The sequence below is a fragment of the Lasioglossum baleicum genome, chromosome 12 (genome assembly GCF_051020765.1).
Source record: "Lasioglossum baleicum chromosome 12, iyLasBale1, whole genome shotgun sequence".
Lineage (NCBI taxonomy): Eukaryota > Metazoa > Arthropoda > Insecta > Hymenoptera > Halictidae > Lasioglossum > Lasioglossum baleicum.
The window spans coordinates 11,358,392-11,383,816 of NC_134940.1; the positions used below are offsets into that span (position 1 = coordinate 11,358,392).

Below are 25,425 nucleotides of genomic sequence, written 5' to 3' on the forward strand. Positions count from 1 at the left end.
TGTTCAACTTTGGGACCCCAGGTGCCATTATTTTTTTTAATCCTGTCACGTGTAGATTATGAGGGCATGAAAATTTGGAGCGAGGAGGGTACCGAACGATACTTTGTGTTTATTCGTCCATTATACAAGAAAAAATTCTCTAGCTCTAACGTTCCGCTGACTACGGTACAGATAATAATGTCGCTCGGATACGGTACAATGTGCGTATACAATATATATATATCGTATACAATACAAATATATATATGTATATACATACAAAAGCGCTCGCTCGATTTACAGACCGACGAATTTTCTCTCTCTCTCTCTCTCTCTCTCTCTCTCTCTCTCTCTCTCGTACTCTCGTTCTCCAGCAGCCATTCTAATCGGGACTGTCTTTTTAAAGGATATCGTTCCTTTTCTATATTTTTTCTGTTTTTTTTCTCTCCCTGTTTACATTGTATATATATTTTTGTTTTGTCTCTTGCTCTCTCTTTCCTCATTTTCTCTCTCTCACACGCACGCTCTCTCGCCGTTTTTTTTTGTCAATGTCAAGTTACATTACTTAAATAAAATTAAGCTAGCCATTACATTCGGAATAACTCTCGACGAAGATTATCCCGGGTGAGTTAGTAAGCGCACACACTGTCTTTTATGATAGGTCCATTGTTACGTTATCTCCCACGTTCTCTGTCTACCTCTATCTACCTAAAAATCTCTGTCCACCTGCCTATGGTCGCGTCTCGCTCTCGAAGGACCGCGAGTGGCGGCGAGAGATTGTCAAATTGACAGTGTCAATGCTCCTCCGGTGTCTGGCAATGTTCATTGACTTCTCTCGGCTCTGGGAATTATTCTATTTTATTTCATACTAGTCCAAAGGTTCGTTGAATAGGTATACAAAGCTCTTTCTTTATAAAACGATAGGTTTGTTGTTCCCTTCACGCCGGCACAGTTCTCCATAGCTCTCTTTTACAACTGTTATATTCTCGCTTGTTTGTAGACTGCGGATCATTATGCAAAATGATAATTTTCAATCACAAGGTAGTGGAACCAAATGTATTTCTTCCTTCAATAATTTCGATAACTTTCCCAATTTTGCCATAAATGCATAAGATCCGCAGTCTACTTATTCGTTATTGAAATTAACACGTTCACTACCACCGTCACAGGTCACTGGCCACATTAATTTGGTATATTTTGTTATTTGAACTCATAGTACACAGCATAACATTTCGCGAATCACTCACTTTCCGCTGCGAAATTGTTTTATTTAATTTTGAAAACATTTCAATAAAACCGATAAGCAGCAGAACAAATGCTGGCAGTGAACGTGTTAAAAAACGCTTGTCGGGGGGGGGGGGGGGGGGACGCTGGGACACAAACGATCAGGGGCCAGATTACAATCATGCTAGGTCCAGTAATGCGTAGCCTCTTTCAGCTTCTCCCTTCTAAAGTCTTTTTGAAACGTATTGTCTCTGAACCTTAGAGTTTTGTGGAGCACAGGTTGAAGATCATCGCTATGAATTCTAGGCTATTCTGTTGACCTTGACGAGCCTCGTGATCCACAGATCGGATCCCCGTCGCCTCTCGCGGATCCCTAACTCCGTGTAGCCCCGCTAGAGCAGACGCGCGTGTCTCGTAGCAAAATAATGTACGACGTTAAATCTCGTTATCTCACATGGTTCGATTGTACTTGTCGCAAGTCCCCGATCGGACGCGATGTAACAAGATACACGATATGATTGAAATGAAGCTCTCTCTCGCACTCTCTCACATTCTCTCTCTTTCTTTCTCTCTCGCCGGACGCTCGCGTTCTTTGGCATGATCTGGTTGGCTATCCTCTGGCAAGATCACGCTCGCAATCGTGTGTTTTTTATTTCGGAGACCCATGCCGCTGGACCTGCGCCATTATTTAGTATCCTGTATATGTATATAGATACATATATATATACATAATTGTTATATATGTATATGTACGTATAATCAGCCATAAAAATAGACGCGATTCTATTGCAGTTTCCTACGTCAGCCCCCTTTGTCTGCGCGGCTCTCGAGGTTGATCGCTGAACGCCAGTCATTGACGATTCTCACCTCTTTTTTTTTTAATCATTCTCCGCTCGCATAAATCGCGAGGTCCTTCGAGGACAGACCGGGACAGACGCCATCGCTCTTTCTCTGAATCTACACACCCGATTATGCGTTTTCCTCCTGCTTGTTTGATTTATGTTCTTGTACTTCTGTCGCTAGACTGCGGACCCTTGTGCAAAATACATATGTTTTACCTAAATATCAACAATTCGAAATAAAATAGAGAAATCTTCTCAACACGTAGAACATGAATTTTTACAATTCTTCTGTTTTTCATCGATTCGTGTTTCCCTTATTCATTTTTGTATGAAATGCGCAAAATCTCTGCAGTCTATTAATCACTTCACCTATCGCAGACTTATCTGATAAGCTTTCAAAAGGGGTTTAACGGTTTCGTTTCAAACGAATTTCATCGATCATACCACTCACGGTAATTTGTGTATCGAATTTGCTGAAATAAATCCGTCTCTGTCGATCATCAATTTCGAAAGAATACTGGATAATCTCCGGTAGGCAATGTGTTAATTGTATATCGTGTTTGTGCCCGGTCTACGCAGCTGTTCAGATGAACTCGTTTAATGATCAGGACCACGTGCGGCTCGCGAGATTCTGGGGGAAATGGTGAGCACCTGCGCCATGTTGGTATCGGTCGAATCGGTGGAAAAGCGGGCGGCACCTGATTTCCTGTGTACCTTTCAACATCGAGTCAATCTGCAAAGCTTCTCTTTATGTAAAGATCCAACAACCTGTTCTTGTACTGGTAACATTTCCGCCGATATTAAAGTTAAAATCACAAAGCCGACTGACTCGACGTGTATACAAGAATCTAGGAAATTATTGGGTTGGTCAAAAGATCCGAAGTAACATATTGCCTCGGTGAATCAAACTGTGAGGAATTTGAATGTTGTCCATTTTATTCGAAAATATTCCGTCGTCTTTTTATTCTCCGTACATAACATCGTCGCCAGACTGCGGATCGACGAACAGGAAATCAAAGATTTCCAGACAAAATCCGCAGTCTAATCGTCACTATACCAAAAACCAGAAAAAAGCATGTCATCGTGGCCAACCTAATAATTACAAACACAATCAAAACCGTGACATTAACTGTCAGCCTGAACTCCTACTCACGATTTAAAAAAAAAAAACAGACTAAAAATACTGCATCTAACAAAAACAATCTACCAACCAACCCTCTCGCATCCGCGAACAAAGCGAATCCAAGACACCAAAAGAATGGAATGGGTAAAAATTTGCTCTCGAGATGCGAAAGTGTTGAAGAACATCAATTCCCAGTCGATGGACCAAGATATCGTATAGAAACTGATCCTAATCGATGATCCTATACTACAGGTTGTTCCTGTAGATTAGAACCCAATTCCATGGTCGCGATCCTCGAATAATACACGGGACCCCCTGGTCCCGTCATAAATCAAGAAACCGAACGACACGGACATCCATTCGGGACATAGTAACATCAATCTTCTCTCGATGGCAGTGACTTCTGGGCCGACCCGCCTCCGTAGAACCCGTAAGATCGTTTCATCACGATCGATGAAGCGATCTATCAGCGAATCACTCCGATTCGGATCGATATCACGCTATTTCGCCAGCCTGACCGTGTGTCCTAATTAGGTGTCGCACGGCAAACGAGGTGTACGTTGTACCTTGAACTTTGGTTCTTCAAAATTCACCTTTTTTTTAAATTTTCAATGTTCAACACGAGTCCAAGATGATCACTAGACTGCGGACCTTATCCATTTACGGCAAAAACGAGTATGTAGTTACAATTTAAAGCTGTAGACAGACTCATGTTTATGCATTTACATAGTATGTACACATTGTTAAAATACAAGAATCACGTATAGACACAAACATTAATGACGTCTCTATCTTATGCTTATTACAAGAAACTTTTGATAAATTGAACTTGTTCCTGATCCTGGTTTCCACAAGATCAGCACATGGTATTTAAAATTTGCGTAAAGATCCGCCGTCTAGCGATCGCTTTCGTTCAAGTTCGACGAATGGAGTATAACTGGCGAGAAAATCGTGAAACGCAGCGGTACGACGCGTTTAGGAAATCCCACCTTTACAAAATAGTAAGAGCGTGAAATGAACGATTCTCTTTTATCCACGCGCAGCTCATCAGGAATCACCTAAGTCTATTAAATCGCGACGAAGCTCGTTAAAAGCGAGCGTGTGCAGCAGGCGACAGTTAATCAGAACGCAGTCGAGTCTCGGAGACACCCGGCTCGTCCGTGGCCAGCGTCCAGGTAAAATCGCGAGTCCAGCGACCCGGTCGCGGGGGTTTTGTGGGTACGTGTACGATGGTCGAGATCGCTCGCTGGCGGATGGAAGGCACGGGGTAAGGATATCAAAAAGGGGTACGAAGGGTGATGACAACAGCTCGTTCGCTCGACGGTGGTGTTCCCCGAGACTTCTGCGACTATCGGTCCTCCTCGGCCCAGTCGCTGGCTGCCCAGGCGGGCAAAGGTGTCTCGTACTCCCAGCCGGGTCCGCAGTAGCGCCACGCGTGCAGATACATCACCAAGTCGGAGGGCTTCGGATCCCTGTACTTCACTTTGCACTCGTAGCAGTGCGGGTCCACGGTCATCTTGTCGTTCGCGAAGCTGGAGTCTGGCGGCTCGGAGCCTGTCTGGGTGCCGACCGTCACCTTCAGGGACTGTTCCTGTTGCTGTTGCTGCTCCTCTTCGCCGAGTCCAGGCGTGGAAGAAGGAGATCCGTCCTTCTCATTCCCGAGGACTCGGTCCTCCATGTCTAACTTCGGCTTGAACAGACTCATCTCCGAGTCACCGTCCATCCCCAGCCAGTTCTCAGCGTTATGGATGCTGATCAAGTCGCGGACAAGCTCCTCGTCCGTTTTCTCGATGTTACCACCCTTGCCTTTTTGAGGACCGAACACCACGTGGTTGTACAAAGGGTCGTTCACCACCGGGTAGCCCAGGTACTGCAGGTGCACGCGGATCTGGTGCATCCGACCCGTCTGAGGCTTGCACAACACCACCGAGGACTTCCCGTTGTAGCTCAGACGTTTGAAACGAGTGATGCAGTCCTTCCCCTTCTCAGACACCTTGCACACGCCGATCTTGTACGAGACCACCTCGATCGGCTCCGAGCACACCACCTCTTCTTCCGGGAACTCGCCCTCCACTCGACACACGTACTGCTTGTGCACCTGAAATGGCGATCGCGGAGTTAGTATGATCGAGAAAACGCGGGAACGGGTTTCCATAGATAGATGATCGTAACACGCGTTACGTAACACACACCTGTCGATTTCTTATTTGTTGCTCCATCTGTCTCGCCTTCTTCGGCGTCCTACCGAAAAGGAGAATTCCGCTGGTCAGTCTGTCCAACCTGTGGATCGTCCTCAGGTTCTTCAGGTTGTACTCCTTCGCCAGGATGAAGACCACGGTGTTGTGTCGATACCGTCCGCACGGGTGCACCTGCGCAATCCCAAAATAAAATAATTCAATGCGATTCGAACGACAGTGATGATCGTGATTACGCGGGTCTTCATGCAAAGAAAAAGTTTGTTACGGGGATCGCTGACTAAACAGAGTAAGTATCTATTCCAGTTTCAAATATGAAACTTCAAAAATTGAATTCCGGCCACGAGAAACATGTGCGTGCCAAAGCTGCGCATCAACCCTGAAGAATCCGAAGTAGAGCCATCAATGGAAACGATCCCGGTGGATGAGCGCCGTTAAAATCCGCGATAAAAGCTCCGGTGCAGCAAGCGGTAGCAAAGCGTTCGATCGGCCGTTCGCCGGGGCGGCTTTTTAAATTAAAAGGCGCGTGGGCGGTCGTTTTCTCGGTTGCAGGTGCCCGGGGGCAGTTTCCATCGGGCCATTAGAATATTAGCTGGCACGCGTTGGTACCCGTTGGATCGCATTGCATCGCGTTCCAAACGAAAGCTTCACGGTGAACCGCGTGACGAGACCGGAACACGTGTACACACGTGCACACACGTGCAAACGCGTCACGTGCAAACACCACGCCGAGAGAGAAACCCGACTATCTGGATCCATTTCTAGCCGATGATGGTGATGCGATTCGGGACGTTTGGGGGGATGTGCCACCGAGGGAAATAAAAACAGGTGATATCGGCTCGACAAAGGAGGAAACGATTCGGAGCGGCCGCAGCCGTTTGCGGGACCGATGTTTGCGCATCCAAGCTGTGCCTTGCATCCTGCTTGTGTCCCCTACTGTCCTGTGGACACAGCGACCGGCTGATCCGGAACAGTCGGCCCCGAAAAATACGACGACCACCCCTGTCCCTCCCCCTGGGTAGCCGAGGAATGGGCTTTCGATAATTGTTTTCGCCACCCGACACTGTCACAGGAAATTTAACGCGTTGTTTCGACGCACGGTATACCACCATCGTGTCATTTTCTATTAGGCTGGCAATCAAATTCGCTACCTCCTGTTTTATATCTAATTCTCTTTATAAGTAGAGAAGAATAATTTTCATTCTTAAGCAGAACGAGTCAGCCAGTGGTCAGACGAGGGCGATTTCCCTTTTTTTCCCCTTAAGGGATTTTCTTCCTCCTTATCGCATCTCGGGATGTCGACAAGGCCCCGTTTCATCAATTCACTTGTCAGTGAATGTGTTGTTGTTGGCTTAAAAGGGCGATTTCGGTGCTCGAGAAACGAAGGAATACATACGACCCACAATGAACAATCTGTGTAAATCAAAGCTATTAATATTGTCTTTGTCTGAATACTATTAGATCTCTATCTTTTCACTTTCCTTTCAGGTTCGAGGAAAATTCGCGGGCAATTTCGCAGGGAAAAGGACATCAAGCGACTGATATCAGTCAACAACTTGATTTCTACACTTTTCAAAATTATTTTCAGGATCCCTAACACCGAAGGACCTAAACCAACAGCTCGATACTACTTCTCAATATGATTTCAGTACTTGCCCATCTTCGCAAACCATCTCCACCCCAAAAAATCCCACCGCCACCTAATTTTCCAGCCCCTTCCAACAAAATCCCACGAATCAGAGACACTTCGGACACCTCGAACGCGAATATCAGCGAGGTCGAACTTCCGTTCCGGGTTTAATCGGCCCATAAAAAAGGAGTAGAGCCCTCGTCGTCGGATATGAGTATGCTCGTGGCTGTTCTAGGATCGTCGAGATCCTCGGCTCGCAATAAAGCGACCGGAGGACTTGTTCGAACATCTCGAAGGTCCTTGGGCCAACGTCGATGGTCTGTCGGTGCCGGGGAACTATTTAAGGCGTGAATGGCGAATAAACGGGGATAATAAACAGGAAGTAGCGGCCCGTAAAGATCCGTTGACAGCCGGCCGACAGCGAGAGCCACTCGATTCCCCGGATAATCCTGTCTACGTCCACTCGAACGCCCTCGTTTCCTCTTCTATGCATGCTTGACCTAATCAGTGACATGCTCGCGGACGTATCTCACCGTGGCCGGCACACTCTCCTCTTCCGGGTCAAACTATTTTTTTTTTTTTATTACGACAACAGGCTTCCCAGGCTGGACTTAATTTTTTAAGGCGATTCCCGGCCAATCTGTTGCTGCACGCGCGATTTTATTCGAGTGCAACGGGCTCGATATGATCGAAAGACGCGCGATCCCGTGGCTAATAAGGTCGGGGCTGACGTACAGAGCTTTCGGTCTCGTGGGGAATGCCACAGGGAATGGTATGCAATTTTAATTTCAGCAGGAAATCCAGTCTGACACGCTGAAAAATTTTAACCCTCCGCGGACACACTGGATTGTTTATGTCCAGGGCTGTTTTTACCACGTTTTTATTAACTCGCTTTCTTGTTTGTCTGTTTGGTACAAATTTTGCAATTGGTTTTAAACTAACTTGCCGATGAGATACAGACTTGAAACTTTATGACAATGCGTATGTTTTAAATTCTTCAATATAGGCCCACATAAAAAAGTTGTAAAATGCAACTTGTAGTATTTTTTCTACAATTCCGATCAATTGCAATTTTTTAAAAAAAATTTCTTTCCACGTCCTATAGTAAAGTAATTGTTCTAGCCTTCCCAAAAAAGTTCAAATCGTATAGTTCAACATTAAAAAAGTTATCGTGTTACTTTTTAGAGCGTTAATTATTAAAAAATTGTTTGAAATTTCATTAATAAATAACTTCAATAAATTGAGACCACCCCATGTACACCCTAATTCTGCAATCCGGAGCCCCGATAATCGACGATTCCCATGCGATTTAAAAAATAGAAAAATTGTCCAACCGTCCTATCCTCATTAGATTTCGCACGCAATTTCGCTGAAACATACATTGAATTTACCGGCAGCCAATAACGAGAATATTGCGCCGATATATCCCTACGAGAACGCGTGCGTTTGAACGGCACGTTTCTACGGTATAATAACAATAATAATAATAATAACAACAACGGTCTTTAGCAGGAACAATGGAGCGAAATGTTTGGAACGGAAAGAGCTTAAAGAACAGCAGAACGAGGACAAAGTAAATTGACGGAAAAAGGAGCATAAATTAATTAGTAAATAAATGAGGGAAAATGAAATACCGGAGACGATGTCGTGTGCGAGGATGAGCTTCACAGAGTAAGCGCTGTTATTAAACCGAACGCGGATGTAATTCTATAAAGCTGAAAAAGAAGCTCGGGAGAAAGAAAGGACAGGGTGAACGTGTTAAAATGATTTTCATTTAAAACAGCGACGAAATTCCCTGTCGCGAATAGCCGTCAAAGAACAACAAATTAATACGCTTCTGGCGGAATAAAATAAACTACATTCTTGAACAGCGGTGAAAAAAAATTAATTTTTCCTCGGTTGTAAACTGGCTGTTCGAAGTCGGAACTTTTTGTCTAGGAACTTGTTACATAAGTAGAATGTTTTAACTGTCAACAATGTTTGTGTAACTGCATTGAAATGTGCGAATTTAACCATCAAAATTATTAAATGCAATTATCAGCGTACCTTTACAGCTTGTTGCAAAAATTCACCTAATATTGACCAAACCACATGATCGGGCAAACTTCAATTTTGCAGCTTATTTGAAAGCAAACGAATAAATTGGCACAGTAAATTGTCCCTTTGACGGCAGTTTCCAAAAATTGTGCGAAAGCCTGTACACGCGTAAATCCACGATTCGATCATTTTGCAATTGGATCAAACGGCCCCGTGTATCCCAGAAATTTCAAATAATAATTACAGAGAAACGTGATTTTGCCTGAACACGAATAAAATGATCGAGTGATCCGTAAGTCTAGAAACAGTGGCCAGGCCGGCCATTGTTGCTACCAGCAATGAAATGATCGTTGGAGCATTCGCGAGAATGTTTTTGCAACGATTAACCGAAACGGCTGAATGGTAATTAAGCGACGTACAATGTTTCGCGGCAGTTTCTCTTTGGACGTTGGTGAGTGGACGCGACGCGACTCGTAAATTAAACGAAGAACGCGTAACAAAAAGCCCTGGGTCCCGTCGAACGTGTTTCGAGTCATTAAAAAATAATTAATCCCTTTTCCTGGTCCCGTTACATTCGCACGCAACAGCTATACCGCGGCGGAACGAAGACGGATTGCTATTATTGTTGTCGTTGCTGTTCGCGAGCGAATTTCCGTCCAAAGTTTTGCTGCCGGATACAGGCTGAGAGTGCAGTTTGTTAATTATTGTTGGGGAGCGGGGAATTAATTTTTATTAAACCTCGATCGTGTCGATTTTGGGGCAGTTGTGACGGGTCTGCGAATTAATAATGTGTTACATTCAAAATCATATTTTAGACTTGTCTCATTTGATTAAAAAAGAAACAGGAATTGACGGAGTTAATTATTTGTCTTTCAGTCATGTTCAGTTTTTGTCGATTTGACGCCGAGGGTTAGATTAATTTAGGAAAGCGAGGGACAAATAAAGGTTAAAGAGAACAGGGTGCAATTTAACACAATGGAGAATTTAAGAATGTTGATGTACTATTTTTAAATTGTTAAATTAATTTGGGAAAGTGAGGGACAAATAAAGGTTAAAGAAAACAGGGTGCAATTTAACACAATGGAGAATTTAAGAATGTTGATGTACTATTTTTAAATTGTTAAATTAATTTGGGAAAGTGAGGGACAAATAAAGGTTAAAGAAAACACAGCGTGCAATTTAACACAGTAGAAGAATTTAAGAATGTTGATGTACTATTTTGAAATTGTTAGGATTATTAGGGAAAGGAGAGAAATTTTAAATTTGTGTCAGTTTCTAAAACTTTGTTTACGGTTTAGTAGATTGTAGTGCACGAGGGAACGATTTATTTAATCATATAATAGAATTAGATATCAACTTTTACACTATACTCGAACAATTGATCTACTAAGTAATTTTGTTCGCTAATTTGTTACGTATTTTATGTTTGAAGTACTTAAAAGTTGTATATGATATCCTGGGAGCGGGAGAATCCAATATGGCCGCCGCGAAGGAGACTCTCGCGCGTTCCCGGCTAACCTAATCGCTCGTTATTCCTTTTTAAAGTAAACTCGGCGCGCTCTTACATAAAATAAATAGCAGAAAAAAATCTCGAGTAGCTCCTTAACAGGTAGGTAGAATGATTTAGTAAGAAAAGAAACTCTCTGCAACGTCTGGTTAATTAAAACAGCGACGGCGCGGTGCGTTAATCGGAGATCGAAAGGTCTCTTCGACGAAGAGAAAGGAGTCATCGATGGGAATGACGGGAATAATGCGAAAACCATGTTCAGGCGCAGTCACTGTGTAAAAATGCGGTTGCAAAACCGCCGGATAATTATTCATAAACGTTTCTGCCGCGTTCGGAGGAAGGTCATCCGCGATGAGTAAACGGCAACCGTCGCGGCAAGGTCGTTCTTGGTGGGGAAAATTAGTAAAATGTGCGGTTAAATTGCCAGTCAAAGAAACGGAAACTTACCGTAGATGTGTAGGCGGAAAGGGGAGTTTGGACGACGATTGCACGACGCCATTTTCTCGAAATTTCGCGTGCTTCGAAACTCGAAAATATACCGGCTCTCGTGGAAATGAATTATTCTCCGGAGCACGATCATTTTGGAAAATTAAATGGTACGATGTTCTTGACGAAAAGGTTTACGACTTCGTTTCACTTGGGAATTGTTTAGTAGCAAAATTGGTGTTGGTTGAAAATTAAATCACGGAGGAACGTAAAGAAATAAAAATTGAAAATTGTTCACAGGGAATCCTCGAGTTAAGTTCGCTCGCGGAACGAAATGGTGGATCGTAGCGAAACAAGATGGCTCGGGGAAAAATAGGGTAAAGAGCCGATTAAAAATTGAAATGAAGGACCCACGGTGTCGTGCGATTGTTAAATGATAGTGAAACGAAGCCGAGGGTGATGGTGCGCGCGCATGAGCCCTCGGGGGCCAAAAATAATCGCGACAATCGTGGTTCGTGCAATCGTAGTCGCGTCGGAAAGCAGAGACGATGTGACAAAAAGCGTTTTGGCAGTACAGTCCTGGCAGTACACCACTTACAGGGATGGAGGCGGGCTTGTTGACCACGACGACGTCCTCGTCCATATGTATCACCGTGATCGGCTCCGAGGTGACAGGCACCTCGTGTCTGCAACACACCAATCGCAACCAGCTTAACGTGGCTTTGTTCTTCTAACGCGTGGCTCTCCTCTTTCTCTCTCATACATTCCCATACTCTTTCTCTCTCTCTCTCTCTCTCTCTCTCTCTCTCTCTCTCTCACTCACTCTCTCTCTTTCACTCGCATACACAATTCTCTCTCGAAAACCATTGATACATTGTTACTGCAGTTACAGTTGAAGTTTATGTCCAATTTGTTATTAACATTATAACAGAATATTTTAGTCAAATTGAAAAATTGAACATTCTCAATGCAAAAATGGTGTAAGTCAAGTTACTAACTAGATAATGGGGAATTGAGTAATTTGATAAAACACAATAATAAATGGTTCTGCTTAATCATTTTCGTGCATTATACATGCACACTTACGTGAGACACTTCACGCATACATATAACTCCCACATTCATACACGCATGCTGACACACAGTGTCCTAATGAAAGCTTTCTAACTATTATAAGAAACAGAATGAAATTTCTTATTTCTTATTTCTTAAGATTTTCTTAAGATTTTGTATGACTAAGATTGATACAGCCGCAAATTATAACGCCAGTTCCACAAGGGTTTGGGTTTGAACAAGACGAGAGAGTACATTCTCTTTTATGTTGTCCGGCTTCCATTCATCCGATTTTTCTATGAGATGATCGATTTAAAATTCCAGTGTAGAAACGAAAAAATTCCTCGAGCATTCAGCACGGAAAATATCACGAAAAAAGGAAACACCACCGTACAATCCATTCCAAAATCGGTGGACCACATCAAACGACTCCGGAAGCCGAAAGTAGAGATCGTTGGCGCGATAGAGCAACCCTTTTACTCGACCGGGAGCTAAACAGGTTAATGGCAAAACGCGGTCCGCCGCGTCGAAGGGGGTTGCAGAAAAGAGGGTGGGCTCGAGTGTAGAGGAAGGAAACAACAACCGGAGGCAAAAGAGAAAGAGAAAGAAGCCTGGAACGGGACAAATGAGCGAGAGACGAATCCGCGGACGAAGAACGTACAGTGGCTTCAGAAAGTATGCGAACACTAAACCTCGAATTTTCGAAAAATCGTCGTTATTCAACCTGCCATAACTTTCTCAAAAAAAGAAATCGTACAACAGTAAGCTCATTTTAAAGCTTGAAGCTTCTACTTTCATCACCCATCGTTAATATTCTCATTAAATATTCTTGTGTGATATTAAAATTTAAATGGGAAACTAAAGATAGGTTCTCCCTCAAAAATGGTGTACATTGAATCGCCTCTAGAAACGTCGAAAAAATTTTTTCGAGACTGAGTCTTCCACGGATTTAAAGATTGAATCTTTCCCTTTACAATGATGCCTTAAAAATTGATCTACGATTTTTTTTTACTGTTTTATAGAGTTTTGAACGAGAGGTGTTCCGAAACAGCATGGACGCTTCTCACGACCGAACTTGGTCTCCAATTATGTTCCGTAAAACAGACAAAAAAAATCATAGATCAATTTTTGGGGCGCCGTTGCAAAGAGGAGACTTCAATCTTTAATTCTATGGTAGATTCAGCCCCAAAAAAAATTTTCTAACATTTTTACGGGCATTTCGTTTTGCCTTATTTTTGAGGGATAAAATCGCTTCAGTTTCGCATCTGCTAGATCATGCAAAAAATTTTTAGTAGAAAATGAACGATGCTGTGTAAAAATGCAGACTAAGGTTTGAAACGAGACAAGGTTTATCGTGGCACGACTTTTTGTTGCGAAATGTCGGAAGTTCGAATGTAGGCAAATTTTGGAAAAATCCAGTGACGAAATACTTTCTGTAGCCACTGTAGAAAACGACAGGTGGGCTACGTACGTGCACGCCGCGACTCCAATTACACGTTCCATCTACCTAATGCATTCCACTCGGCGAAACTGCAGTAGTCGCGCGATGCACGAGCATTCTCTCCTCGTGGACAATAAGGAAGCCTCAACCGCGGCTGGAGGAGGAAGCTTCTGCCGCGACACGAACGAATTTTCGAATGCTTTTCTTCCCTCCTCTCTCCAACGCCATTTTCTTCTGCTTCTTTCTCCCTCTCTCCTTCTCCCTCTCCCTCTTTCTATCTCTGTTTCGTTCTTTTCTGCAGTTTCCGCCGTGCTTGTTCTCTCTCCACGGCTCTTCTTCGCTTTGTGCCTCGCCTTTCTGACTTGACCAGGCATTGTTAACGAAGGACACTGCTCGCGCGACGCAAGGCTCTTTGAATAATTCGATTTCAGGCCGCGGCGAAACTCCGTTCGGTTCGGCTGTTTCAACTATTCTTTTTAATTTACGCGATATTGGAAAACCGGAGCATGAATTTATTATCACGGTCACGTTCGAGTTTTCATTCTGGAAAACTGGATAATCTGAAGGGTACATTCGTTTGGAATTTATGTCTTTCGGAAACCTAAAACAATGCCCGAATTTATCACTCTAATGTAAAAAATTTCATCCATAATTTTGTTTTTAATGAAAGTATCTTTGCTATCTTTGGAATCTTTCGTACAGTGTACCTCAATTCATTCTTGTATCGTAGAAATTTTCCTCATAGTACCTCGCTTTCCTTGAAATTTATGTGTCTTTGGAAAATCTAAAACGGAAGAGATCGTTTTGTAATTCTGTCTTTGATGAAAGCATCTGTAATACAATATCTTTGAAAATAATTTTCCTCTTAATAAAGAAATTTTCACAGCCTGCAAGTATTTTCTTTTCCGATAAAAATGCGTGTGTGTTCGGTAGTTTGAAGAGCATCGAACAGTATAATCGGAAGCACGCCGATCCAGGATCCAGCAGAATAAAAAGTTCCTTCCTGCTGAAAGGTTCTTTAGTTCGGGAGGGACCCCGTTGGAAATCAAATTTTCTTCTCTTGTGCTCGCGACAAAAATTCCAGGAGCTTGTTAAGGAATGTATCTGAGCGTGTAATGAATTTCTGACAAGCTTGTGGTCTCCTCGGAAAATATTCACAAATATAATACTCTTCCGACAAGGCTGTCGGGACAGAACTCTTCTCTACCCCTTTTTGAGAATATTTCAAATTGTACCGGCATCTTGGAAAATGGATTTCTCAGCAGTTCTTCGAACGTTCGAAGGAAATTATTATAATGAGAGGGCATCCGGGCGAGCATGAATAATAGACAGCAAAAAGAATAGATTGAAGAGGAGCTCCGTTCGAGCGAGTCCCTCTCGCGATTACGGTTCACTGTCCACCGATAGACTTCGAGTAAAGTTTCCTCTTCTACGGGAGAGAGCCAATAATTGTCCAACTCGATATTAATTGCTATTATTATTAATCAGCAACGGAGCTCTTCTTCAGAAACTCTCTTTTTCGTCGGAACTTCTGATCGGAACCAAATAAACGCCGCGCGATACGATTAATACTCCGCCGCCATATTGATTCGGTGAGAGACTACGATTTTTTTACAAATTACTGTGGAGATGTTCCTTCGTTTATTTACTAGTGGACTTTATGCATTTATGACGAAAATGAATGCAAGATTTCCAGAACATATAATAATAATTTCTGTCATTTTTAAAATTGCAATCTACACTAACTATCACATAACAATCAGTATAACTTTTTTATGAATGGACTAAACGACTTCAATTTCTCTGTAAGGCTAACAGAATTAGTTCAGCAAATGACGTCTAAAAAATATGTTGTTATTGCGAAAAAAAAATAGTAAAAATTGATTTCTACTAGTTTTTTTAGCTGGGCCAATAACGAAAATTTAAAAGATGTGTTTGGCGAACTCGTATAAATTTTATACGCTCTGAAAATTTCATTGAAATTGGTTAATTGGTTTACGAGCTATACACGATCAAAAGTGGTGAAAAGGCCGAAAATCTTGAAAAATTGCAATTTTTACCACTTTTGATCGTTTATAGCTCGTAAACCAATTAACCAATTTTAATCAAATTTTCAGAGCGTATACAATTTATACGAGTTGACCAAACACATCTTTTCAATTTTCGTTATTGGCCCAGCTAAAGAAGTAGTAAAAATCAATTTTTACTATCTTTTCTCGCAATTCCGAGCAAATGCATTTTTTCAAAATAATTTTTTAGACGTCATTTACTAAACTAATACATTCCAGCCTTAAAGAGAAATTGAAGTCGTTTGGTCCGTTCATAAAAAAGTAATTGTGACTTAAAGTGTGTTGAATCAGTTATGCTCGTTAGTGTATGTTCATTTTGATCACACATCATTTCCCTTATAATAAAAAGTTTAAAATACATTTTAAGTCGTTCCGTGAAAATATTTTTCTAATCAAAGTAGAAGCGTAAGACAGCTATAGGTTGGTACGGTATTTTGGATTTCGGGAAATGATTAAACGGCAACGGACGGTTCTCAAGCGGAAACGAAAATGCGAAATGATCTTTCATAGTTCTCCGAAGCGAAGAGACAAGAGATCCACGGGCTTTGGCCCATCGGTCTCTTGGCAGCGAAGCAATCTCGGAAGAAGTTCCACTTATTTATTATCCTGCGTCGTTTAATTTAGCCAGTCAGCAGACAGACGCGTGACGGAAGCCTGTGCGCTCGTTAAACAAACCCGTTACGACAATGCCCGTATCGAATCAAATCCCTCTGTCCATGCTTCGATTACGTAAGCTCGTTGTTATAAATAATTCCCAGATTCCTTGTGCTAGAACCGCGTCTGGCCCCGAAACATTTTTGCGCAATCACCTTTCGATATTCCATTAGGCTTCTCCTGGGCACAGGCTCAGCATTCCACAAGAATTATTATTTCATGCCGTTAAATAAATTATTTTTATTTGACGGAATCTTGAAGGCTGTTGACATTCAAAGAGTTCAGAGAAGAAACACGTTTTTAAAAAAAAATGCCTTGGGACAGATGCATAACATTTTTCTTCTGCATCTTTATGCAGCTTTACGATCTACTAATTACAGTGTCAACTACGTCAAGTATAATGAATAGACTGCGGATTTTATACATTTATGACAAAAATGGCCACGCACAATTTAAAGCAGTGGACATGCTAAAAATATTTAGGAATATCAATGTATTAGTTTCAGCTTGACAGAATAATTGAAAGGGGAGTAACAATTTTTATCTGGCTCCTGTGTCCTACAATCAGTGCGATCATTTTTTATTTTGCATGAAGATCCGCAGTCTACTAATGAAGTGTAACAAAATATCTTGATCAAAAATATTAAAAAGAAATCAAAATATTCTTTAACACTGAACCTACCCCCAACTGGTCAAAATGACCGGTTCCAGATCTTTTATTTTACAATTATTGATATGATAAAAATGGTTTCATGAGACATGATGGTGTAGATATCTTCATTGGAACATGCATTACAATAGGAGCCGCACAAAGTCTGAATATAATCAATTTTGTCATTTTTATAAGAACATTCTTCTAGCCTTACAGAGAAATCGAAGTCGTTTAGTCCATTCGTATAAAAACTATTCTGATTTAAAAGTGTGTGGAATCAGTTATGCTTCTTACTGTACGTTTAACAGTTACGTTTAAGGCTCGGTAGGTTTAGTTTAACTCTTTGCAGTCGGAGCTATTTTAACATGAAAATTAAATATTTCTTCCGACCTAGAATAATTCCACGGTATATGATTTTTTGCATTTTATGAATATGAAGTTGATATAATACCTCGTACAGTACTTAAATGTGTAGTAATTGATCAAATACTAATTTAATCATGTAAACAATATTGTGAATAATGGTGCAGCAGTTTTATTGGTGATTCTGAGTCACCTCTCGACTGCTGAACGTTGAAATCTGGCGGGTTTCAGAATCGTTTTGAAAAACAGAGGGAAGCCTGGCTTCTGAAATTCGAATTCCGAGCAAGGTAGACTTCCACCCAGATAAAAGAGGGTCCCGGAAAATCCTTCTGGAATATTACAACGCGTTACGCTCGCGGCTGCACACGCGGTACGTGCCTGTAATGCTAGATTGATGTCTTGATATCTGGCCGAGATGGATGGGTCGCTGGATAAGTTAGGGACGCGATAAAGTTACCACCGCCGGTGAAAGTTGCCGCTGCCGAGTGACATCAGCCATGAAACACGTTTTTTCTGTTAGCGACGGCCTCCAGGAAAATATATAACTCCCCCTTTCCTCGATCAATCTCTACGAGATGAATGGAGATTACGGAGTACCGTTCTATGTTCTTATTTTCCCGTCGTGTTTCGAGACTGTGAAATGAAAAACAAAGAAAAAAGCCGAAATTTAAGAGCGTTGTTACATCGTTTCCAGCTTGTCGAAAGTTTTATGAGAAGAAATAAATTTGTATTTGGCTTCTGTTTCTTGTAGTCGATGTAAAAAGGAGAATTTACGAGCGTTGTGACATCGTTTCTATTAGGTTGCTCCATACGAAATGTCCGATTTTTTTCAGCGACATGAAACAAACGCAATTTTGTACCTAATGTGTTCAATCTAGAAATTTTAAGTTTCTTGATTGTATTACGGTAAAAATAAGATATCATGGTCATTCACGTGTTTCATTTACAAGATTGTTATCTTGATTTTGTAGTTCTTTTTACCATCAACGACTAGTACGTTAATTAATCACCACATTTTCACCAAAAATCACATAATGCTATCGTCAATAAGTTATTTTGCCAGACATATAAAAGGAACACACGACAGTAGTGTTAGTTGACGTTGAAATATAATTGATTTAAAAGTAAAATTATACAATAACTATAAAACTATAAAAATTATAATGCGTACTCTAATAAAGATATTTGCTCAATCATTTCTTATGAAAGCATCTTTATAATTTCATTAATTGCGAAATAAAAAATCTAGAACCGGTCATTTGATCGGTCGTGGTATGTTTAGTGTTAATGATTATCTGTGTACCTCAAAGTTTTATATGTATAATTAACCTAGAGACTGTAATAGCATTTCTTGTTCGAAATGTTTTCTAAGAATTGCATTCTGAAATCGTACATTTCATATGCAACAACGTAATAGCTTGTCGAAATTTTTAAAAGAAATTTGTAACCAGCTTCCTCTTCTTGTGATTCATGTAACAGTGCTTTCATTTTGTACGTCTGTAGGTCAGTGATCAGCGTGGCCATTAGTTTGGCAATCGCCATTCTATCCACTCGGACGATCTACCCGTTGATTCCGCCGATGATCGCCATGATTTTACGATGATATCAACGGGTAACCGGATCACCGGGTAGCCAGAATGATTATCGATCATTCGCCTTCAACCAGAATTAAGGAGATCCGTGTACCGATGACCCGGATTATGATAAATGCGTCACCCATTTCCACGCGAATTATTCTGGTGCTCGTTTTCACTCCGTGCGCCCGGAAATTTTTATAAAAGCGTTTTCGAAACTACGAAATCCGAACGCGTCGATTTATTCGAGTGTGCTCGGCCTGTGGCGGCCATCTTGAACTCTATTCCAGTTTTATAAGTTGCTTACTCTCGACCGAGTTATTACTGGAATTACAATTCGTTATAATGGAAGCAACTAAAAGTGGCGTTTTTATGAATTAATATAAAATAGCCACTTTTTCATAAATAAATGGCCAAAAAATTGTATAGATACATTCATGTTATTTTTATAAGATAATATAAAAGTAACAAGAATGTATCTATCCAAATGTTTAACAATTCTTTTAATAATACATATTCACCCAAAGAAATAAATTTAAAGAAATAATAATTGTACATTGAAAATTCTAGAACGCGTTATAAATTAAAAAATTTCTAAAATCAAATGAATCTTTCAATTAATACAAAGAGATGTTGTAATGGGTCAGATGTGACCCAGGCACCGCCTGAGACTGGATCAACTCCGAAACCGTCATCCTATATGAATTACAAGCACATCTAGCCTAAGCAACCGGTACTTCTTCGGCATTCTACGTTCCGCAGCGTCTGGTGACCGAACAAAGGCTCTCCTCGGAGCGAAACGAGTGAAAAACGGTGGCAAAACGACCAAAAATGAGGCGCACGTGGCCCGGCGATATTGCGAAAATATTTCAAGCTCGCTCCCCCGGTCGGTTGACAAACTCGCGCTCGTTTTCCGGAGGTTTCCACGGAAAATATATCGCGTGCCGTTCCTATGATAAAGTTATGATGGACTGTTACTACCGCGGATCGGAACCTGACGGCTGGGAACACCGATTCTTTCGTCGGGTCGAACGGTTAACGATCCCCAGCCACCGTATCGACCACTGATTTACGCGGCTGACGACCATCGAATACGGCCTCGATGACGCTCGAAAGACCGACGGTAAAGCCGCGTTTACGTCAGGCAACTTTTGATTGGACGATTGGGGGTCGATCAACCTCGAGACGTGCAATTAAGAAGTTCGTAAAAATATTCTGCGTCGCTTATAAACCACTGAAACCAAATAAAAATTGGTCTCTCTCCTTTGAATAACTTTAAATCCAATTTATTTTTCTACTGCTTCACGTTTCACCACATTTTTGTCACGAACTAATTGTAACGTCATCGTCCGACATTTTAGATATTAAATTGTGAGTATCGACTTTACCTTTTGTTTAATAATTGCAACACCGTGTTGTAACTTACTTGAGCGGAGTTCTAAATTGACTTTTGAAGCTGCAGAAATGTCTTTAGCGTCGATTCTCGCTGAACTGATTTGAATTAGGGAGGTCTCGTCGGTGCTCCCGTGACAAAATGGCGGTCATCGAAGGCCCCCGGATAGAGGAGAAGGACTAAGCTCGGTCTGTCCCCCGATTTAGCCAGCTAAATGCGTTTCTAATTCACTGCTAAAGGCTACTCTTGTGCGAAATTGCGCGACGTGTCCGACGGAAGCGGATCGTTCGCCTACGGAACCGCTTTCCAGCTAATAGAATCATCCTACCCAATTTCCCGTGTCACCGGGGACATGCACGAGGACGTCACAGGATCGACGATCCTGCGAGGATGCGCCCCTCCGAGCGTGCCAGGACCTCCTCTTTGAATTAGTGCTCCTAATAACCGACCGATCGATGCGAAGCACCGATCGAAATAATTTTGGATATCCACGCAATATGCGGCCGGAAACAATTTCGTCGCGAGGTCCCTTCACTATTCATCGCTTTACATTCCACATTATAACCAGCGAATAATTATTGTACATAAATAAATACATCGAAGGTGTGCTCGGGTGCGGAATGAAAACTTGATTAATTTATAGTGATAAAGATAGAACGATAAAGAATCAAGTATCGATCTCCTTTCGCTCGAAATGCAAAGAAATTAATTAATTCGGGGATCGTCCGAGGTTCCAGGATTACGCGACCGGTTGCGCAACGGCCCTATTCAGTTTCTAGAGGCTTCCGTGGCGCCGCGGATTGTTCTGTAAATAATTAATGGCGAAAGGCGAAGGCGAAACGGGGCGGAGTCTCGGACCTGGTCCAGCGGATATTTGTCTAATTTAACGGGGCGTAGTTGGCGATAGAAATATATAGGATTTCCATCGAATAGAACATTAACCGGTCTAGACGGAACCCGGGCACCGTGTGACATTTGAAAAGTGCAACACACTCCGTGCGCGTGGAGCACCGGGTTCCGCGCACCTTTCCAAATTTAACGCGGGTCACATACCGGCCTGACACACATCTCCATTGAAATGCACGCGGCTGCTGGCCTACGAGGCGCGTGAACCGGCCCCGGGACAGTTCCGAAACAATGATTGCTTCCACGAAAAACCTCCATTAAAAGCCCTCCGTCCTCACGGAAAAAAAACGAGAACTCCGATCCGACGCCGATTCTCGCGAAACCATTCCGACCGCGGCTGCGGCTCGTTTGAAAAATGTTATCTCTGCATCGTGGAAAATGTTGTTCGACTTCTGTTCATTTTTGTCGGATTTTTGTTTATGTTTTGGCAGTATATTTTTCATTCTATCCAGAAATCTAGAAGAGGAGCTACAGAGACAAAAATGTTTTTACGTTGAATAGAGCACCTACTTTAACAACAAATTTTTTGGTATCCAACATTTTTCATCTCGCATAATTTTAAACAATTTTTCTCTGACTACTCGCGACTCCGCAAAATTCAAGACTGCATTACCCTCCACCGACCTCCCTACCGATTTTTTTTAGAACAAGAATTACTGTGTCGTTCTACGGTTCATCCCCTATAAAATGCGCCCTTGTAGACGCCGCAGCCATTACAGGGCCGCTTAGGAAAAAATAAAATCCCGCAGAGTGCACTTTATCGTTTACGCCTTTCCGCTCGAATCGTTCCCGCAGCTCGTGCGCGATACTTTTTCGAGAATAAAAAAATCGTCTTGTTATCGGTGCACTTCGGAGACACCGGTAGCAAATAAAAAACAAACGTGATACTTCCCTCGGGGAACGGGACACATATCTTTCCGATTGTTTACCGGATTGTCGTTCGCTCGTCGAGTCTTTTTCTACATATACATATAGACGCCGTTTGAACAGCTCGGAGAGCCGGCTCGAAACGAAATTTTTAACGATCCAATAACTCGGCGAACTCCACACGAAATCCTCGCGGCGAGTCCGCAAATGGGCCACCGGGTTCGATTAGTTCAATCATAACTTGAGCAATCACGAGTTGCGGCCGGGAAGAGAGGGGACCTCTTGCCTCCGCCAACTCGAGGGGGTTCAAACTTGCGAGAGATAAGGGATGCTCGTGGTCGATTCCGTCGCGGTTATCTCGAGCCGGTGAATCGAGAGGCCGCTACGTCGTCGAGGAACACTGTTCCATGTGCATCCGCCTGCTGACCCGTTGCCTCTCTCTCTATAAATTAAAAACTTGAATTTACGAAAAATGAATACCAAATAAAATGACTTCAACGAGGGGGTGGAAACAGATTTAAGGCCGTCGCGGGTTTAAGTGTACGGCGCCGTTAATTTCACGGCTGGCGGCCGCATTAAGGAGGAATAAAAGAAACTCGGCCATTAGCTTAAACTCCACTGTTCCGTTTCTCATTTTTATCGCCGCCGGGAGCTGTATCGGGACAGTACATCAGCGGCCAACGTTATCGCGAACATTACCGAGCAATAATAATAAAATTCACGGGCCGGCGATAACGATAACCGGCCCGGGAACGGCCCGAGAAAAATTCAGCGAGGCAAGAGTGAGGTCTGCTCGTCACGCGAGGCGATGAACCAGGGAAAGAGAATTGGTTTGTGACGAATAGTCAAACGGTAGCTGTACTTGTTGCTGGAATTGACGCGGCTGGGAGAGATCGGCGACAGTGTTTGGCCGAAGCTGGCTGCCAAGAAATACAACGGAAGACAGAGGACGGTCGGACAAGCCCGGAAGCGAACTTGTTGCTGAATTTGGCAGCAGCCGCTGGCAAGAACTTGCGGCAGGAAGGGCACGCGCCACCATGAAGAGAGAGAGAGCTGTTGCTTCCTTAAATTTACACCCCGACGAGCTGTAACCAGACCACGCGTTCAAACCTCCCTCGAAACTCACCCCGACAAAGGGAAATTTACTTGGGCGGAAGCGTTCCCGAGGAATTCACAGGAATCTGAAACCCCGCCGAGCTCATTGCCTCCGTAACTTTTCCCGTTTCTAAGCAGACCGTGGAATTTTCGGCTTGCAACTTCCGAGAGTGATTAACAGCCGAGGAACCAGACATTCTTTGGATTTTAACTCGATAAACGTTCTTAATCTTCCGCAGACTGCAGTTGTCTAGCTTCAAATGTGTCTGGATTGCGACTAATCTTCTCAAAATTGCTGTAGATTCGCGTCGAACTTCGGTAGATCGACTGAAACATTCTTCAATTTAAACTGCCTTCAGCCTTCTACAAGCTTCTTCAGGTTGCTCCAAACTGTTCTCAACATTCTACAATCATCTTCAGCTTACTCCGAATTGCCTTCAACATTCTACAATCCCTCAAACTGCATTGTTTGTACCCGACACATCAAGGGCCAAGTCTCCGAAGCCACGAATCCTTCCTCACCACCAAATGGCTACTCTAAAAGAAACCTTCATCGCATCAAAATCGACCAGCGAGTTAAAGAAAAGATCAGAGAACCGTATCAAAGGATCACAGTGAAGCCTGGCGAGTATCAAACATCGCGCTCTAGTCCGTCATCCGCAGCTCCGACGGCCGTTTCCGAACTACCAATAATTTCATTCTCAATTTCCCGGTGGCCCGATCAAAGCGATCGGCCGCCGAACAAGGGCCTCCACTTTGTCCTTTCCCGCGTATCCTGGCGTGCATTTAATTGCTCCCGCCGAAGGATTCTTTATCCGGCTCAATTACGGGGTGGGCGGTTCCGGGGCGGTCCGGGGGGCGGGGCGGGGGCCACCGGCTGTCCAATTAGCCGGTTACACAGCTTTTCGGGGGAGCGTCTCTCTCGTTAGCCGCAGCCCTCGAGTGCCCTCTCACGGAGATCATCCGGGGACGGTCGATAAGAAAGGAACGAGAGTAATCGACGAAGCCGTGTTTTGTTCCCCTTTAACCCCCTCGTCGCGATCCACACCCCCACAGAATTTTTAATCTATCCGGCTCGTTCCACCGCATAAATAATTGGCCCCTGCTTCTCCTCTGGCCGCCCACACCCCCGCCTCCTCGAGCGGCTCATTTTCATGCAAATAAAAATCGTCCGTATCCCTTCTGAATACCACCCCCGGCCACCCTCAGCTCAATGGACGTTACCGTGGAATAATGGAGACGCCTCGAGCAGCCCCCGTTGCGTTATTCAACGGGCCACGCGTCGAGACGACTTACGTTTCGGTTTTCTTGTGGAAATCAACCATCTTTCGACGTCTGCCAGCATTGATGCGCCACGATCCCCGTAATGCAATGAAAAACTCGTTGCCCGGTGGCTGGCGCCCGCGGTTTCTATGAAGAATCGCCGATTTTTAATCTTGTTTGGATCTCGACGAAAGGAAAAGAAATTGTAGAACGAAAGAGAAATTTAAAATAGTACAGACAATTTATACATCTTTAGCTTGACAAGAGTATGCTTCTTAAACGACGAGGCAAGAATTATTATTGATCTAAAATGATAAACTGATCGGGTGAGCTTCAACAGCCCCTGTGGCCTAATGGATAAGGCATCGGTCTCCTAAACCGGGGATTGTGGGTTCGAGTCCCACCAGGGGTAATATTCATCTTTTTATTTTTTGACGTATAGAATTTGGGATTGTTAATTTACCGCTATATCATAGCATATTTTATACAACTCCACATCATATATTTTATAAATTCCACGTTTCCAACTTTTCACGTTTTGACGAAGGGATTTTAGGACTCCCAATTTGCTGCTATAACGTAGCGTTTCTTTCAGGAATCTAACTTCTATCCCCGTTTTGAACTCAGGAGAGAAAATGCCCGGTACGCAGAATTTTCACGCGGTCTCATTAGGTGAGCACCTAACAGGTAATCGTGAGCACGTATGAAAGCAGTTTACGCAAGCGGGCAATAAACAAAGAAGCCGAAAGCTCGGAATTCGCTCTCCATTCGCGTCTGTTTGAGGTCCGCGAGAAGAACAAATGGATTCTCAGCGTCTCGAACGCACAATCACGCAACTGTAACACACAGACAACTGCCAGTCTCGATTTCATTCTTCTCTGTCCGCTTTCTCCGTCCCCGTTCGCCGTATTAAGCGATCGATCCTCGCCCCTCTCCACCCCAGCTCGCCAAAAGCGAAAACAATGCTGAGTTGAAGAAAAACTCGTGGAAATTAAAGGAACGCGTACACATGGCTCAACCGGAAGGGAAATCAGCTCGGGACGACGCGACGCTGTGGCAACGAGCTCGCGGGTGCTTTGTAATATTTAAAATCAAGCGAGAGAGCCTCGGAGGCCCTTTATAGATGTTTCTT

The 25,425-nt window shown here is 43.1% G+C and overlaps 1 protein-coding gene and 1 non-coding gene across 5 annotated transcripts in view; one reads left to right on the forward strand and one right to left on the reverse strand.

Annotated features, from left to right (window-relative positions):
• Nucleotides 1-89: 89 nt before the first annotated feature.
• Nucleotides 90-25,425, reverse strand: part of LOC143214179 (pseudouridylate synthase RPUSD2) — a 209,194-nt gene continuing 183,858 nt past the window's right edge. For all 4 annotated transcript variants that reach the window (XM_076434904.1, XM_076434903.1, XM_076434906.1 and 1 more), the window contains 3 exons: nucleotides 11,562-11,649; nucleotides 5,361-5,537; nucleotides 90-5,266 (listed from right to left, as the gene is read on the reverse strand). In XM_076434904.1, the coding sequence (XP_076291019.1) occupies nucleotides 4,517-5,266; nucleotides 5,361-5,537; nucleotides 11,562-11,649 (1,015 nt within the window). In that variant the 3' untranslated portion in view covers nucleotides 90-4,516. The remainder of the gene's footprint in view (nucleotides 5,267-5,360; nucleotides 5,538-11,561; nucleotides 11,650-25,425) is intronic.
• Nucleotides 24,633-24,705, forward strand: Trnar-ccu (transfer RNA arginine (anticodon CCU)). Its single transcript has one exon. It is a non-coding gene; the product is annotated as a tRNA-Arg (tRNA).